Genomic DNA, 17,262 nt, shown 5'->3' on the forward strand with positions numbered 1-17,262 from the left:
TATTTGTTTGTGGCATCGTAGCTCCTAAACTAAAGAACTGATTTTAATTAAGTTTTTTTTTTGTTTGAAAGGTGGCTTGATCGAGAGTGTTCTTAGCTATAATCTTAGAAAATCGGTTCAGCCGTTTGAAAGTTATCAGCTCTTTTCTAGTTACTGTAACCTTCACTTGTCGGGGGTGTTATAATTTTTTTAATTTACACTTGTTTTGCTGTAAGTTTTTAAAAAGAGTAAGCCTTGATTTCTTCCGATATCTTGAACAATATTATCGCTATATTTAAATAAATTATCACAAACTATTAGAGACCTTTTTCTTGAATCTCTCTATCTAATGATGAAAACCGGATCAAAATCGTATAGTTTAAAAGATCTAAACATAGGCAGCGCGAAGCGATTTTGTTTTAGACCTGAGTTTATACTATGTAGAGATAACTAGGTACCTGCATATTTTATATTATAAATGTTTAGAATTTAGAGAAACATGAGTAACGTAGTAATTATTTAGGCATACAATAAACTATAAGTGATAAGTACTAAGTAGGTTACCGTAAGGATTTACTGAAGAAACTTACTCAGTTTCTAAAAACTAACTGAAATGTGTAACATTCCTCCTAGTAACTAGGTAGTTTAGTTATTCCTAACTTAAACCACTATTATTTATTCTGAGCCAAAACATAAAACATTGTGAAGGTGACCTAATCTCCTACCTGATTCAAGCTTGGAGGTAATGAATAACCGGCAATGGAATGGTAAAAAATTGGTCAAGTGTGTATCAGAAATCAGATAAATATTTAAGATAGGGATCCGTAGTCTTGCTAGCTGCTACAATTTTTAAATGGTCATTATTTCGTAAATGGAAGCTTTTTCCAAAAACTGTCTATGAAGCCTCATAATGACTAACCTATGCAACGAGGTATCACTTGAGGTCGAGAGGGTTAATTAATTTTTTTATTCGGTTTTTGTGTTTCGGAATCCGGAGTGCCTAACCCTATTATTTTTTTCAAAATTTTATGCCTGTGTAGCGGTAACATGTTTCATTACGGTGCTGTTTCAAATTTCAACCTTAGAGCTCTAATAAAGTTTCTATTTAAAATGGATGTGACACAGAAACAGACACACAGACGGTAGGTACGAATCTATATTCTTGAAGGTTCCTTGTTTTACTACGGATCCTTAAAAAGTTAGCCAGCCTTCAAACCACATGTGTTCAAACTGCGAAGTCGAGGTTATTGACATACCTCTACCTACCTACTACGAAATACTGGACGGCGATCGCCGTGGTCGAATTTGCAATATTATACCAACATATACTTACAATATCATACGACCGTTGCCGAACAGTGACGAAGATTTCTATGCGCATTATTAATTTGGTTGTACTGTACCAACCTATCTACTATGCACGTTTGAGGCTTTGGAGTGACGTCCATACAAACGGAGTTTGATTCTTATTTATATATATTTTTATGCATTATTGTTTTTGATCGATCGTGCAAAATGTAGAAAAAAATACCCGAGTATGAAACCCCCTCAGTGCGCGAGTCTGACTCGAACTTGGCCGGTTTTTATCAATCTGTAAACTGTTTCGTTTACAAGGCTTCAAGAGTTGCAAAAATATACCTACAATTTGGAAACTCTGTCAGTGAATACCTACGTACTCGTAGATCTTGTTGGTGCTCCAAACACAGCCAGGTGTTAGGAATGCGGTGAATGTTTCGGCGCGGTTTGGAGGGCACCTTGAACGCAGCCATTGACCGTGGTCAGGGACGCGACCCTGAGTCGGCGTCACAATCCGTGATGTAACGCTCTCTACAATAGCGGTAGTCTATTCAACCAATTGAGGTAGACCTACCTACATTCGTTTATACGAACATACAGTTATAGAGCATGTTATATTCACGAATAGTTGTCTGTACTCGTGCCAATAGCAAATAGTATAATAATTAGTACTTACCTAAGTATACCTACTTATACAACAGCCGGATGATGGGTAGGACGACAATATAATAGATAGTTAAGTAGGAGATAGGTATATTTTATCAAAAAGCAAACTATAGTGTGTTACATAGTTACATAGATAGTTATATAGATACATAACTACTCATAAATTATTATTATTTACGTCTCTGTATCTATACCTACCTATTATATTATCATTAAATAATATTATAAGCTTTTACACGCGACTTCGTTCGCCTGGATTTCGATTTCATTAAAAATCCTATAGCAGTCCTTGTAGGTAGTTTTTCCCGATAGATCAGATAGATCTATATGCATTTCTCGAAAAGGATTTTCTGTCACTAATAGCACAGTCTTACGATATAGTATAGCGACATCCCAGAGTGCTATAAATATACGAGTAAGTATGTAGCGCGGTCGAAAAGTAGTAAAAAATAATAGGTAGGTATAAGAAGTGCCTTCCTTATGTCCATCTCCATTCTCCAGTGATATCGCTGTGTTGAAATCCGGTAAAAAACTGAATTGTGTTGGCGTTCTTACCAGCATAATCTTCGAAACACAGAAAAAGCTATGGAATCTTACCAGTTTAACATATATAGGTGGTACCTACCTATTTACCACGCTAGGTAGGTACCACCTACCTACTTAACGATCAATGACTAGACATAAGTTTAGATAACTTAGGATTCACGGACGGAGTGACTAGGTAAAATAAGTGACACCACCACCTCGCATAAAAAATACATAAGTACCTAGTACCTACCTATATGACGCTTGTGCGATTAAATACAGGTTGCTTGGAAGCGAATCGACAAGGAAAAAACCGGCCAAGTGCGTGTAAAGCCACTCGCAGTATAGGGTTCCGTAGCTGCGGACCTAGAGTTGCTATTTTACAGCAACCAACACCTGGCAAGAAGAGGAAAGATGAAAGTACTAAAGAAGACGGACGGACATAGCGAAACTATAGTGTTCCTTATGTTAACTAAGACCCTAAAACTAGTCAAGTCCGTAACTGCTAATACTATTCTAGATTTTCCTAGTAATTTAGGATTTAGAGACTAAGAAATGCAACTCGCGTAAAATTAACATTTTAGGATTCATTATTTCATAAACGGAAGGTTTTGTCGAAAAACTGTTTCAGATAATATAATCATTTTGAAAACCTACCTATTCAAGAGATCCAATATCTTTTTATCAACTGACCTGAAAATATGGATTTTTCAAATTCTGAATAATTATATTTCATATATCTACTATAATATAGTAGTGGCTCCGAGTACGTAATAGTTACTTGTCTACAACAGCTGTGTTGTAAAAATATAACGACAGAACCCTAAAATGACATTTTTAAAATAAATGTAGGAATTCATTACATATTCAATGCCACAAAAACTTGTTATCATTATTACCTACCGCTCTGATTTTAGCGATAGGTACAGTTAATTGAGATTTGTTATAATATATACCTACCTATGCACAAGATAAAGTTAAACAGCACTAAACGCGACTACTACCAGCGAACTGCCGATAGATATAGTAAAATTGTTTTTCTGTCGTACGGGATTTTAACATTGTGCTATTATTTATTTATGAACTCAAAGTTTTTCCTCTTTCATTTGATATCCCACTCGATACAATAGCAAAAAAAAAAAAAAATTGAATACCCTCACTTTTTTGGATGTAACATCCGTCAGGTCGATTTTTTCATATAAAATATAGCCTATGTCACCCGGCCCATAATAAAGAATCGATTGACACTCCACTCCATTCATCAAAATCAGCTCAGTAGTGTAGACGCTACGGTCGAACACGCATAAATACAAACTTACATATATAGACTGCTAAAATCATAACCCTTCCTTTTAGCTTTGCCGTAGTCGGGTAAAAACAGTAGCAATATAAAATATTATTTATTATCACCATTGCAGAATAGAACTAACTATTTTTGTGAATTTTATGTAATTGACCAATGCTCCAGTAGCTATAGCCAATCACATTTTTTTTTTGGATGGTATTTGTATGAAAAACATAAATCATTATCAGTTATCAATATGGAAGAATTTAATGAAGTAGTAGGTACACAACTTTTCAGACTAAACAAATATTAAGTGATAAATAGTAAGGTAACCTAAGAATTCAAGGCAGAATTTCAAGGTGGAATAAAAGAAAAAGCAATGTTTTATCCTTTTTATTACATACACAAAAGTAATATCAATGTAAAGAAACATTTTGGTCGCAAACAAGCCATTATAATTAAACACAAAACTTACAGCTAATACAAAGAAATCAATTAGGTAGATAATCTTAGAAAATACATGATTGATTTCAGCGAAGCACAAAACTTTGCTGCATTGATAATTATTTTTAATGCCATCAATTAACAATGTACTCGCATTACTAACGATGTATTTTTGGTTTTACTTATAGGTACAGTAATAGCAATTCTAAGTATTTTCGCATAAAACTTTAATCGAACTAAATTGAAGTGACTTCGATAATAATTAATTATTATCACTTGAATTTTCATTCAATTTTGGTTTTATTAAAGTTTTATGTATACGGGTAAAGACTTAAAGTAAACGTAAATAATAAACATACTGCGCTCCGCTTATCGCCATTCGGGGTACTAAACAATTGATCGGTGAAGAATCTATATCAGTACCTCTAACGCATCGACTTTTCCGTTTTCAGCTACAGTAATTATTAACAGGGCTCTCTCCGTCACTCGCTTCATACAATCGTAGTTCCAATTTCATTTGAATATTAAGCAACCAAAGTCCATGAAATTTTGCAGACATATTCTCGAAACTAATATCTGTGTCTGTGGTGTTTTAGATTTTTCTAAAAATATTTAGTTTCAAAATTACAGGGGCTCAAAGATTTGTATGTAAATTTTTAAGACCGCGTAACTTTGAAACCGAATATTTTAACAGAAATCTGGACTAACGTTTGTATGAAACGAGTGACGGAGAGACTCCTCTTAAATCAACTGTGTTGGAGTGTGTCGTGATTCGCAACGCATCTAAGCGGCTATAAACCGATCGGACAGATTGGTGTCAAGTGTGCACGTCTTCAAATAATAAAAATATTCATGAAATAAAAAAATATCTCAGCCTGGAATATACAAAATTAAAAAAAAACTGTAGTTTTTTCTAAACATGTCCCCGCCTATGATGCCCTTTAGTACTGAATTTTAATGAAACTTTGCAGGCTTCGACGCAGTCGGATTTATTAAATAAATTCTACTCGTAAATTTTCTTAATTTTTTGGTAAATCGTGAATATTCTCGAAAATTTGTTAAGGAATTAGGGCTAAGAGGTACGAATTTTTTTTTTCAACTTTCGTTTTCATATCATTTTCAAAATATACCATCCACTGCTACTGCTACAACAAAGACAAATCTAACGACCCCTCATTAAAATTTATTCATCAATTTAGGCACTAGAAAATGTGTATTTATTTCCAGTGCCTAGCCTCCGCCATATTGTTTCTTAGTGCCGGCACACACACAGAATAACTCCCACAGCTAGACGAATCTAACGACACCACATTTACTGAAATCTAGATTGCAGACGCCAAACAATTGTTTTGGATACAAGCTACATACACCCGAAATACATTATCCTCCTTTGGTGCAGTCAGATAAAAAATGTGATTGGGCACGACACACGACAACATAATTGCATAGCCTTTATACCTAGTTGTACTGATTACATTTTCAGTCACTTTTCAATACACAGACCCCTGCAACTTCCCAAACTTTTTCATTTTCAGATAAAGAATGCGATCTACCAAGCCCAACGAGTCAGAATATTTTTCACAACCATTATTATATCTTACACCCACACATTAATTTTATGTATTACATGCAACACATTATATTGTTTCGAATACGATAAGATGCATGCAGACACCAAATAACACCTTATATAACCTATAGTAATATGTACACGAACATTACCATTATCTCCCACCCACCAGTTAGGCACAATTATTATATGGTCGGCACGTATAATCTTACATTTCTTTACATTTAGACAGTCTAATTTCATAAGTTATGAAATCCCTATAGAAAAGAAGAATAGTTGCTTGAAAGTCATGCACTCAAACGGTGCATAAAAACATCAATACAAAGATCATTCTAGAAACTAATTAATTAGTTTTAATTACATCATCCACAATATATGTTACATTGTTGAGCGATCGCTTCACAAATATAATATCATACCTATGCGAAGTACTTAATGACATACATAATAAGATGGTAAACAACAACTTGATAATAAAATCATGTAGGTATACCCATAAAATTGTTATAATATTACTTGAGTAGAGTCTGTCTAGTGAAAGCTGATAGTGAGAAATAGCGACAAATAAAAAAAATAAAACACATTTTAATTTTCACCCTTATAGGATCACTTTGTTGTCTATCTGTCCGTCCGTCCGTCCGTCCGTCGTGTCTGTCAAGAAAGCTATAGGGTACTTCCCGTTGACCTAGAATCATGAAATTTGGCAGATAGGTAGGTCTTATAGCACAAGTACAGAAATAAATCTGAAAACCGCGAATTTGTGGTCACATCATTAAAAAAAAAATTGAAATATGTTTCAATTTTTAAAGTAAGATTACTATACCAAGTGGGCTATCATATGAAAGGGCTTTACCTGTACATTCTAAAATAGATTTTTATTTATTTTTATGCATAATAGTTTTTGATTTATCGTGCAAAATGTTGGAAAAATACCCGAGTACGGAACCCTCAGTGCGCAAGTCCGACTCGCATTTGGCCGGTTTTTGTTATAGTGGCAATAGAAATGTACACATTCTGCCCGGATACAGCCCGGTGACACACAGACGGACGGGCGGACAACGGAGGCTTAGTAATAGAGTCCCCTTGGCACCCTTCGGGCACGGAACTCAAAAAGCACTAAAAATTCACTATCAGCGTTCGTAGAGAGATTCTAGAGCTATGATGTCCCGTAAAATTGGCTCAACCTGACTGATGTATGAGAAAACAACATGTCTTTTTAGTACATTAGCGCTGGAATTGTTTTTACTGGGTTTGACAATAACGTCGGTTCTTTATCATAATGAGTAATGCCCCGCTACTCTCACAGTAATGAAACAAACCATAAGTTAAAAAGATTATGTGAACATATTTCTAAGCTTCGGTCTTTGTAATAATTAGGTGGGCGCGTTTTTTTAACTCTCGATGTATAAGAATTGCTTCTCTAAAATCTAACTCAATATGTATACAGTACCTAATTTAATATTAAAGTAGGTATATACCTACAATGTGTATATACAATGTATGTAAATATCAACTCTGGATTATGAACTTCGGAAGAATTTCATTTCTTTTTTTACATGACATAAACGCGAAATCATTAGGTACTACTAATAAATGTTTGCAGAAAAGGTCAAGGAAAGCAAGACTTGCCTCCATCCTCATTTTAATATTATGTAGAACAGCGACAGCCATAGTTGTGGCGCTTTAGCCTGAAATTGTGGTGCTATAAAAACTATCAATTTTAGCTAATTAGCACAAGATTGTCAGTCAATCGTAAGTAGGGTTGGCACTTATTTAAACAAATGTTTAGATTTTTACTAAAAAAAAATCAATTTCAATAAGACTGTTTCAGTCTGAACTCTGCATATAATAAATATGATGTCACAGGAGGCATTTTTTTTATAGTTCCTGAGTCAACAAAAGCTAGAATAAATCCCTTTGTCAGCGCTCGTAGACCCATTGATGTAGATCACGCGTTATATCCCGGCACCATCATGATTTTATATAAAATGGCACAGTATAATAGGCCGTTATAAATAAATAAGCAAAGTAAAGAAAAAATCGGGCATAAAAAATAAATCGACGACCTTGCGAAGCAAACATTTGCATACGAGCAACAGCTCTGATTAATTTTACGAGTTCAAAAGAACTTAAATTGACCAATATCACTGATTGGAAACATTCAAGATCAAAACCTTACATCCATTATCTAACACTTACATGCCTATCACACTTAACACAATTTTACTGATATAGATATCTCGTCAACTGAAAAGTGTATACATGCATTTTAACATGGCAAGAGTAATAATGTTTTGTGCTCGTTCTATACAATAATACATTAATTAGAATGTTCAGATCATTGAAGAAATATCGATTAATTACTTAATAACAGTCAGCAGTTTATATAATATTAATCGTACACATGCTCCATTAATAATAAACCTTAACACCGACAAAAATCCATTAGTTCAACTCGGTAGTCAAAATAATTCTATCTATTTACAATTAATAGGTACACATAATATTAGGTAAACAGGATAATTATAGTAAACAAACCTACTGCCACAAGGGTTGCCAATTCTCAAGAATTCTGGCATTTTCATAGTCAACTCAAATAGTAGTTTAAATCCGAAGACCGTGCAGACTACAGATACATAGACAGCTTACACGAAAGAGCAATAATGTACTAAGTTACCTTCAGTTCAATGTCACAACTCAATTATTTATAGGCCCACTGGACTAACTTGCGAGTTTAACTATTTAATTAAAATTAAATAATTAAAATAATTAATCATATTAAATATAATGCTGTCACTTCTTGTAATAATTATTACGTAGAAATAAACGTAAAGTAGACATCATAATATTTAATTTGATTAGCTGAAAGGTCATCCATATTTTCAATGCTGTGGTAAAGATGCCACACATACAACAATAAATGTTCGCAAGCTTATTTGTTCACAAGATTGCCTTGCACATGTTTCATACATCACTTACAGCCGTATTCACAATCATTACTATGAGGCTATGAGGTCTCACAGTGCGCTCGAACGCATAGTGTAGGTTCCACCAATCAGATCATTGTAAATGACGTGATACAGTAATCTGATTGGTGGACCGGTTTGAGCGCAAACGTTACTATGAGATCTCATAGTAACGTTTGTGAATACGGGTGTCAGTACTCTTTTGAATAAACCCGAAATTCATATTCTTCATGTCTACAAGATTATAGTATATGTATGTATGACTCTTTTTAAGTAAAACAGTTATGCAGTACTATAAGACAATAAATTACGAGTATGTATTTAGAAACACAAATTCATTTATTTTTATCTAAATCAGATATCAAACTATTTACATTATTTTTGTATACTTAATTTTAATTTACCCTGCTAACAGCACAACTTGCCTCCCAACGAAACAAGTATTGTCAATTGAATTGGCCTGTATCCTTATATCAAATTACATCACCCTGCCTTTATAAATTCGCCCATTAAGTTCACTTTATCTACCATCAATTTTTATCAAAGGTTTTTGAAAATGATACGAAAAAACACTATTAGATAAATAAATTCTTTGATTTGATTAAAAATAACTACCCACATAAAAATTAAATGATTGCTCATAAATAAAGAATTTGAAAACTATCACAAAATTATATTTTTGGGTTTTATACTCATAATTTCAATAGAAAAAATATTGGACTTACCTAGTTACTTTTTCTTTATGATCTTAAACTTTTGGCAACCCTATTTTCGTCCTTTCTTCGTCCTTTATATCTAAGGAATAAATGAATTGAAACTGGGCATTATAAAGCTGTGATAGCCTAGTGGTTAGGACGTCCACACTTTAATTCGATCGGGATTCCATCTCGGGCACGCACTTCTAACTTTTCGGAGTTATGTGCGTTTTAAGTAACTAAATATCACTTGCTTTAACGGTGAAGGAAAACATCGAGTGGAAACCTGCATACTTGAGAGTTCTTCATAATCTTCTCAAAGATGTACGAAGTCTACCATTTCGCACTTGGCCAGCGTGGTAGACTATGGCCAAAACCCTTCTCATTCCGAGAGAAGACCATTGCTCTGTAGTGAGCCGACGATGGATTGATCATGATGATGAAGATTATAAAATGTTTTATTTATTTATTAAATAGGTATTCGTAATCAACAATATTTCACAAAAATGATTTCGCAGGGTTAATCTTTATTGTTCATAGGTTCCAGCTTAGGTCATCACTGACAGGCCTTACACATCATCAACTAAAATGGAGTACGACAAAATCTGAGGACCTATGAGCCACTAACAAGACAATGGTGCTAATTCTGTTGTACACAAATCTGCAGAACCGTAACTAGAGCTTGGCATCAGGCGAAAAACCAGAGGCATAAGACTTCTATAATAAATGCGTCCTCGAGGAAGACTGCAAAATGCGCAATATTAAAAGAACTTTGGGACAGTATTTTTAAGTACATTTGTTTTTCTTCGAAACGAATTATTTTGTGATCGCTACGGTCACGTCAACGCAAGGGTTATTTAATTGCGCAAGGCGCCAGCTAAATGTTATATTTTTATGGTTATTTTTAACCCCCGGCCCGAAAAGAGGGGTGTTATAAATTTGACGTGTGTATCTGTGTATCTGTCTGTGGCATTGTAGCTCCTAAACTAATGAACCGATTTTAATTTAGTTTATTTTTTTGTTTGAAAGGTGGCTTGATCGAGAGTGTTCTTAGCTATAATCCAAGAAAATCAGTTCAGACGTTTGAAAGTTATCAGCTCTTTTCTAGTTACTGTAACCTTCATTTGTCGGGGGTGTTATAAATTTTTAATTTACACTTGTCAATTAGGTATAATAACAAAATTTCTCACTCGCTTCGCTGGCGCCTTATCTATTTACGACATGATTTTAACATGAACACATTCATGACATATTCATAATCTATTTTGTAAGAATACTTCTTAGGTAAAAATAAAATATATCCATATTTCACCCTAATCCATACTTAACGTTATACATTAGAAAGTGTGTCTGTCGGTCAGTCTATTAGTTTTAACGGTCCATCCGCTTAATTGACTGTTTTTCAGGGACGGGTACTTTTTGTCCCGGAAAATCATAAAGGATGTTTATAAACCTTAAATCCACGAAGACGAAGTCGCGGACATCATCTAGTAATAAATAAATTCGAGTGCTGCCAAGGGCCCTCCAAGCCTTAGTTACGGCCTTATATCTACAGTACATAAAAAGATTTAAGTACGTTCATCCAGACCAACTGTGTGCTGCCCTAAACCTGTGCAGTAGGTATAAAGTAAACTAGTGAATGACAATCCCACAATAAATATTACTTTATCGTAATGCATTAAAATTAATTATAAGATTACTAATATTTTAATACCTGATAACATTAACTGTGTAGGTATTTTTTTTGTAAAACCATTTGTATTATAGACTTTCATTCATTTATTGATGATTAAAACCCGATCAAATTGCGCGTCAGAAATCAGAAAACGCATATTGGGTTCCGTTCCTATGCTAATTGCTAAAAAATTTGGTGGTCAACGATAGTTCATTTCGAAAAACTGATTAAGAAACCTCACAATGATTTTAAAACACCTATTTAACAAGGTGGCATATTACTCCAATCACTCGATGGGGTAAGCTGTTTTTCGGGTAACACTTTTCATATCACGTTTTTTTTATATAAAAAATTATCTGTGGTATGGTTAGATTCCTGTAACAGTACTTTTCATCCTTACACCTCTAATATTTTATCTTTAAACTGGCTGGACACAAACAGGCTGGACGAAATGAAGGCTTCCTTGTTTTACAAAGGAATCTTAAAAATGAAAGCTGCATTGTAAATAATTACAGTATTGTAGAGATGTCCCAAATTAAAGTTACACTATTAGGCTTTTAATTGTGTCGTATTTTTAGCAATTTTAAATAAGTAATAGGCGTAGAGTTGAAATTAACACAGCGTGTATAGTTATAAATAATAAAAAAATCCAAAAATACATAGTGTTATATCTCGAATGATGGTACGGAACCCTTCGTTGTGGAATCCGAGTCACCCTTGATCGGTTTTTCTAATTTCTCCGGAACATCTCTAGTTTATTAACTTATTTTTTAGATACAATAATATTTTTAGGTAAAATATTTACAATATTATAAAAATAGAAAAGATATCAGTCGTGTACATTCTAGATGAGTAATGATTTTAGCGATCAGAGTTAAGTGCAACAAAATAGGTAAATGTTGATGCTAAAATGGATTTACGTCTACACATATTTTTTGATATTTAAGAGAAAACTGCCTAGTGCGCTCCCCACACAAATCTAGTTTGGTTCTCATTTGAATAGTAACTAACCAACCAAACTCAATGAAATTTTGTTAACATGTTTGTAAAGCTAACTATGTCTGTGGTATGGATGTTTGCTCTTGCTAAGATTTTGAAACCCAAATCAAACTTGGCAATTTTCATTACCTATCATTCCAACAAATCTAAATTATCAATATCAATTAAATTGCAATGGCTTTTTTTAAGCTCATTTCTCAGTATGGGATATAAAATATAATATAAAAGTCTGGTCAAAATAGTCATTCAAGGTTATAATAATTCGCATCTGAGCTAAATATTTGTATGAATGTTGGGAACACCAATATAAATGAAAAAAAAAAATTGTATTCAATTTTTGCATTTTCCAGCTAAATGGTAAGTTTTATCATAAAGAATTCTTTACGATTTTAAAATTTGAAGGAAAACTTATAGCTCGCAATATCTCAGGAATGGTGATTCTTAGAAAAAAAAAGTATAAGTAAGACAATTTTTGTAGATAATTTTATGATCTACAATGTTTATCTAACCTATTTTATGATAAAACTTACCGTTTAGCTGGAAAATGCAAAACACCAATTCTTGTGAACTTTGACCTTGAATATATATTTTTTTGCAAATGTGGTATTGTTGGTGACTTCTGACCATTCATTTATAATGGTTTTTCCAATATTCTTATCAATTTTTAGCTATACACTATAAAATATATAAATAGACTATCTATAAAATATATCCCACAGTGAAATATGAGCTTTAATGGTAAGATGGACTAAGTAGCATTCGCTCTGCAGAGTGACATAATGAAATAAACATGAAATATTTTTAAATAAAAAAACATAAAAAATAAAATTCTGAAAATGCACAGGACACAGGTGTTATTGTTAGTTTGAGAAGTAAAGCAATGTGCCTAATTCTGTGAACTAAAATCACAGGTCTAAATGTATTGCGATACATATGGTACACATATAACTGGGATTTCATTATGTTGCAGCCGAGCACTAGATTTAGACCTGTAAATCTAGTTTCCTTTAGAGATTGTGTACAACAAACGTAGCCACAATATCTGAAACTAAGAAATAATGAAATTAGGCCTATGGAAATAGCGACAGTTGATAAATTTCATCTAAAGATTTAAAAAGATCAGCCTGTAGGTATCATACTCCATATAGCATAGCATATGAAAATTAAGTATTATGTACACACCTCATTGTGATCACTGGTCCAGTTATAATATAATTGCAGTCATCACATTGAAGATACAATTACACTACAGAAAACACTGATTAAAATGCATTTTAGCAAAGAAATTTTCATTATGACTAATGAATTAGGCGCACAAAATATTTACACGGTGATAATCCAGTTGGATATATAATATGATAAATGATATTAAAAACTATACCCTTTTACAATGTTCTTTGTAGAAAAGGATAACATTTATTTTTAACCACGTCACTTTAGATAAAGATGGAAATATATATATAAGTGCATTTCTTTATAATCTATTGCTTCAGATAAGACTAAATGATAAGTCAATATTTTATTTTATTTTTCGTTTAACTTCAATAATATTTTATAGTCAATAAGACCAGGACTTCCCTTGTTTGGGCTTTAACAGAATAACAGTGTTGTGGTTACAATTTGTATCTACAGTACTTAGCAAAATTTCAGCCTTTTCACATTTTATAGACACTGTGTTAGTTATGTTCGATTTTAAGACATACCTACTTTCTGTAAATGTATGTTGTGTTTAATATGTGTTGGATTAATTAAAACTAATTCTATTCTATTGTTAGTTTTTGTGTTTACTGGAAACACATTTGTAGCGCCCCACACCCAAGTCTGAGGGTGCGTTCTATAGGCCGCACTTATACCTAAGACAGTATTAAAATGAGACAGATGTATATCTCTCGCATAAATCTCTCTCATTTTAACTCAACCTTAAGTCTAAGCAAAGTCAAAGTGCGCTCTATAAATCTCACCCTAAGTGCTCAGGAGCATACTATCGAATTGTGACTAGTTTTGTTGTACACTTAACTAAAATGACAGGTGCCACAGATAATGAAATGTATTGCGGTCCCTTTCATATTATGGTTCCCGTAGACAAGGATAGCTCTTGATTTAGACCTATCAATTTAGTTTAGAGATCGTGTACAACAGAATTAGCACCATTGGGATGTTCTCCTGAGTTGCAATGTATCTGTTAGGTTTCTTGGTTTAATTTTATCTAAATTGAAAGACAATAACGTAATAATGCATTATTAGATGTATACCTGCCCAATTTCACGATTTGTGTGCAAGACTTAGCACCATTAGAGAAACAGCTGCATATAATAATAGTTGCATTAACAGGGCTCTCTCCGTCACTTGCTCCATACAATCGTAGTTCCAATTTCATTTGAATATTAAGCAACCAAAGTCCATGAAATTTTGCAGACATATTCTAGAAACTAATATCTGTGTCTGTGGTGTTTTAGATTTTTCTAAAAATATGTAGTTTTGAAATTACAGGGACTCAAAGATTTGTATGAGAATTTTTAAGACAGCGTAACTTTGAAACCGAATATTTTAACAGAAATCTGGAAAATCACAGACATAGATATTAATTTCTAGAATACCTATGTCTGCAAAATTTCATGGACTTTGGTTGCTTAATATTCAAATGAAATTGGAACTACGTTTGTATGGAGCGAGTGACGGAGAGACCCCTCTTAATACAAGATTTGTGACAGAAAATGTTGATAGTCAGATTATGTGGGCTTTTGTATGCAAATATTTTAATATTATTTAAAACTTTTTAAGACATCCTTTCCTAGGATATTATTATTTTACAAGTGATTAGCTATGTGATATGTCAAAGTTTTATGTGTAAATAAATAAGACATGTACTTGGAATAATAGGACTTGTATATTCAAATAAGACAAAATGTGCAAGATATTGGAAAAATGGATTGTTGATATCACCAATAATTGCAAATCTGCTAATTAGAATAACATTTGGCACATTTATATTCCTACATTATTAATAACTATTACTTATAATTCATTAATAATAAAAATATTAACTGGTATACACAGATAATAAAATTGTACTCACTGATTTTTTTTTAAATCTGCTGAAAAATGGATTCTACAATTTCATACAATAATGTGGTCATCAATGTGCATGACTGAAACTCATGTAAATTATTAGGTATATATACTTAGTTTATCCATTTAGATTCAGTAAGGCTACTATGCCTTTTCAAATTTTCACTGTTGTCCTCACAGTCAGATTTTTTTCTTTTGCGAGTATCAAACCGGACACCAGTTTCTTGGACGACCCTTTCACTGTTCTTAATCGCTGAGATAATATTCTCCTTCGAAGGTGCTACCAATTTTAACTCATCCACATTTTCATTGGCCGCTGGCTCTACCAAGTGCATCACAATTCTTTCTAAACGCTTGGGGTGCTCAACAGGAGCCTCATCCAGAGCTGCAGTTTTGTCATTCTCTAACTTATCAGTATCTACCATCACAGAATACTTCCTTTTCATCTCATCCATCATCCTCTGCCCATATTCCTCTCCTATCACACTGTTTACACAAACAAAGCTTTGAACTTTTTTAGTTTCTTTGTCGATTTCAAGGAATCCTCTTGTCCTCATGTAAATGAAATGACCGGATCGTGACATCAGCCTGTAATAAGACTCTCCGAACTCCCTGCTTTGGTCGTACATCTGACGTAACACACAAATAACCCAACGGACATCATCTTTGTGCATGAAAAAGAAAGCAGACGTACCCGTGACCTCTTCTGTCATGTAACCAGCTGCCAGAGAGATGCTTTGATCACACTGCACTATTCTGCCATCAATTAAATGCCTGGTCCAATACTCCGAGTATGCTGTAGGTGGTAACATTCTTGCCGGCAAGCTATTGGTTAGTGTATGGACCATGCCTATGAAAACATAGTCATTTCCACTGGAGGAAAAGGTGCGGTGATGTCTCACCCGCTGCCTCTTGATAGTTTGTTCTTCTTGCACCCCATTAGCAGTGGCGCGGTCTGAGCGACGGAGCACACCATCTATTCTACAGCGCTCATACCTAGGAGGGTCAGATCTGGCACCAGCCCTCATTATTCTTATGTGGAAATTATGATGTTGTTCAAATAACTTTGGACTGCAACCAGTCTGTAATTCTACTGGAAAAATGTGTTGTCTTAGAATATCTTTATCTTCAGGATGAACATAATGATAAAAGTCTTGGCCTAAGAGATCTATGTAGCAGTATCCCAACTTCTCCTGAACGTTGTGGGATACGTTACAAATGCGACCCATGCAAGTCACAGCCAACATGAAGCCACCGATGAGATCAAAGAATTTAAGTATAGCAGATGACCATGTTTCCAGATGACGGCATTTGATAGAGTCGCCGAATATGTGTTGGTTCCGTAGTTCGCTGGCCACGAGTCGCAGCACGCTGGTTTTATCCACCTTTCGTTGTGAATGGACGATATCAGACAAAAGGGTCATCATTTGAGCGATTTGAGAATTAAATTCACTTCTTCTGTGTTTCTCAGCAATAATTCGCGACTGACGATCGCTCGCTTTAGGGATCGGTATATCGGGAGACTGAGCATCTGACGAGGAATCCCCATGGCTTGTTGTAGCTTGTAGCTCAAACGTTGGAGGGATGGCGACAGCCATACCCGGTAACCTTGAGTGGCTTGTACCGGCGGTGGACGCCATCATGACTGTCTGGTCAAAGTTCCCTTGTTTAGACGCCATTCATTAACATTAACAAAATCTATGAATATAATATCAGAATAAACATCGTAGGTAACAGCACTTGTGATTGAATAGCAAGTCCGTCACACCACATCACAGCTGTTTACATTGTGTTATTCTGCCGCTGTACGATCGTAACACTTTTAAAAATTATGATATTATTCACAATTCACTAATAGGAATAATAATTCCTTTTTATTAGAATCAAGTTCAACACACTACAAAAACCAGTAACAAGTGCGGCGCAGACCAAACAACAAGCAGCCTGCAGCAAGCGCGACTCAGCGTGAAAAGTTCTCTGTGGATTTCCGAATTCCGATTAATCAGTCAGTGTTTCCACTCACGATTTTAGTTTTACCCTAGTCTCTATAAAAATTTGCCCTAATCCGCTACACCTCCTCGGACGGAGCAGGA

General features: G+C 34.2%; 1 protein-coding gene and 1 long non-coding RNA gene across 2 annotated transcripts; one reads left to right on the plus strand and one right to left on the minus strand.

Annotated features, from left to right (window-relative positions):
* Positions 1–6,673: 6,673 nt before the first annotated feature.
* LOC123872692 lies at positions 6,674–9,791 on the plus strand. The gene is made up of 2 exons (XR_006797513.1): positions 6,674–8,748; positions 8,927–9,791. It is a non-coding gene; the product is annotated as an uncharacterized LOC123872692 (long non-coding RNA).
* Positions 9,792–14,967: 5,176 nt separating this feature from the next.
* LOC123872664 (aryl hydrocarbon receptor nuclear translocator-like protein 1) lies at positions 14,968–17,156 on the minus strand. The gene has a single exon (XM_045917101.1). It carries the CDS (start codon positions 16,846–16,848, stop codon positions 15,283–15,285), a length of 1,566 nt encoding a protein of 521 aa, XP_045773057.1. The 5' UTR covers positions 16,849–17,156; the 3' UTR covers positions 14,968–15,282.
* Positions 17,157–17,262: the final 106 nt, after the last annotated feature.

Source organism: Maniola jurtina, chromosome 15 (genome assembly GCF_905333055.1).
Source record: "Maniola jurtina chromosome 15, ilManJurt1.1, whole genome shotgun sequence".
Lineage (NCBI taxonomy): Eukaryota > Metazoa > Arthropoda > Insecta > Lepidoptera > Nymphalidae > Maniola > Maniola jurtina.

Excerpts from the sequence above, each read along its gene's own strand:
- LOC123872664 (XM_045917101.1), bottom strand. The coding sequence starts at position 16,848 with ATGGCGTCTAAACAAGGGAACTTTGACCAGACAGTCATGATGGCGTCC.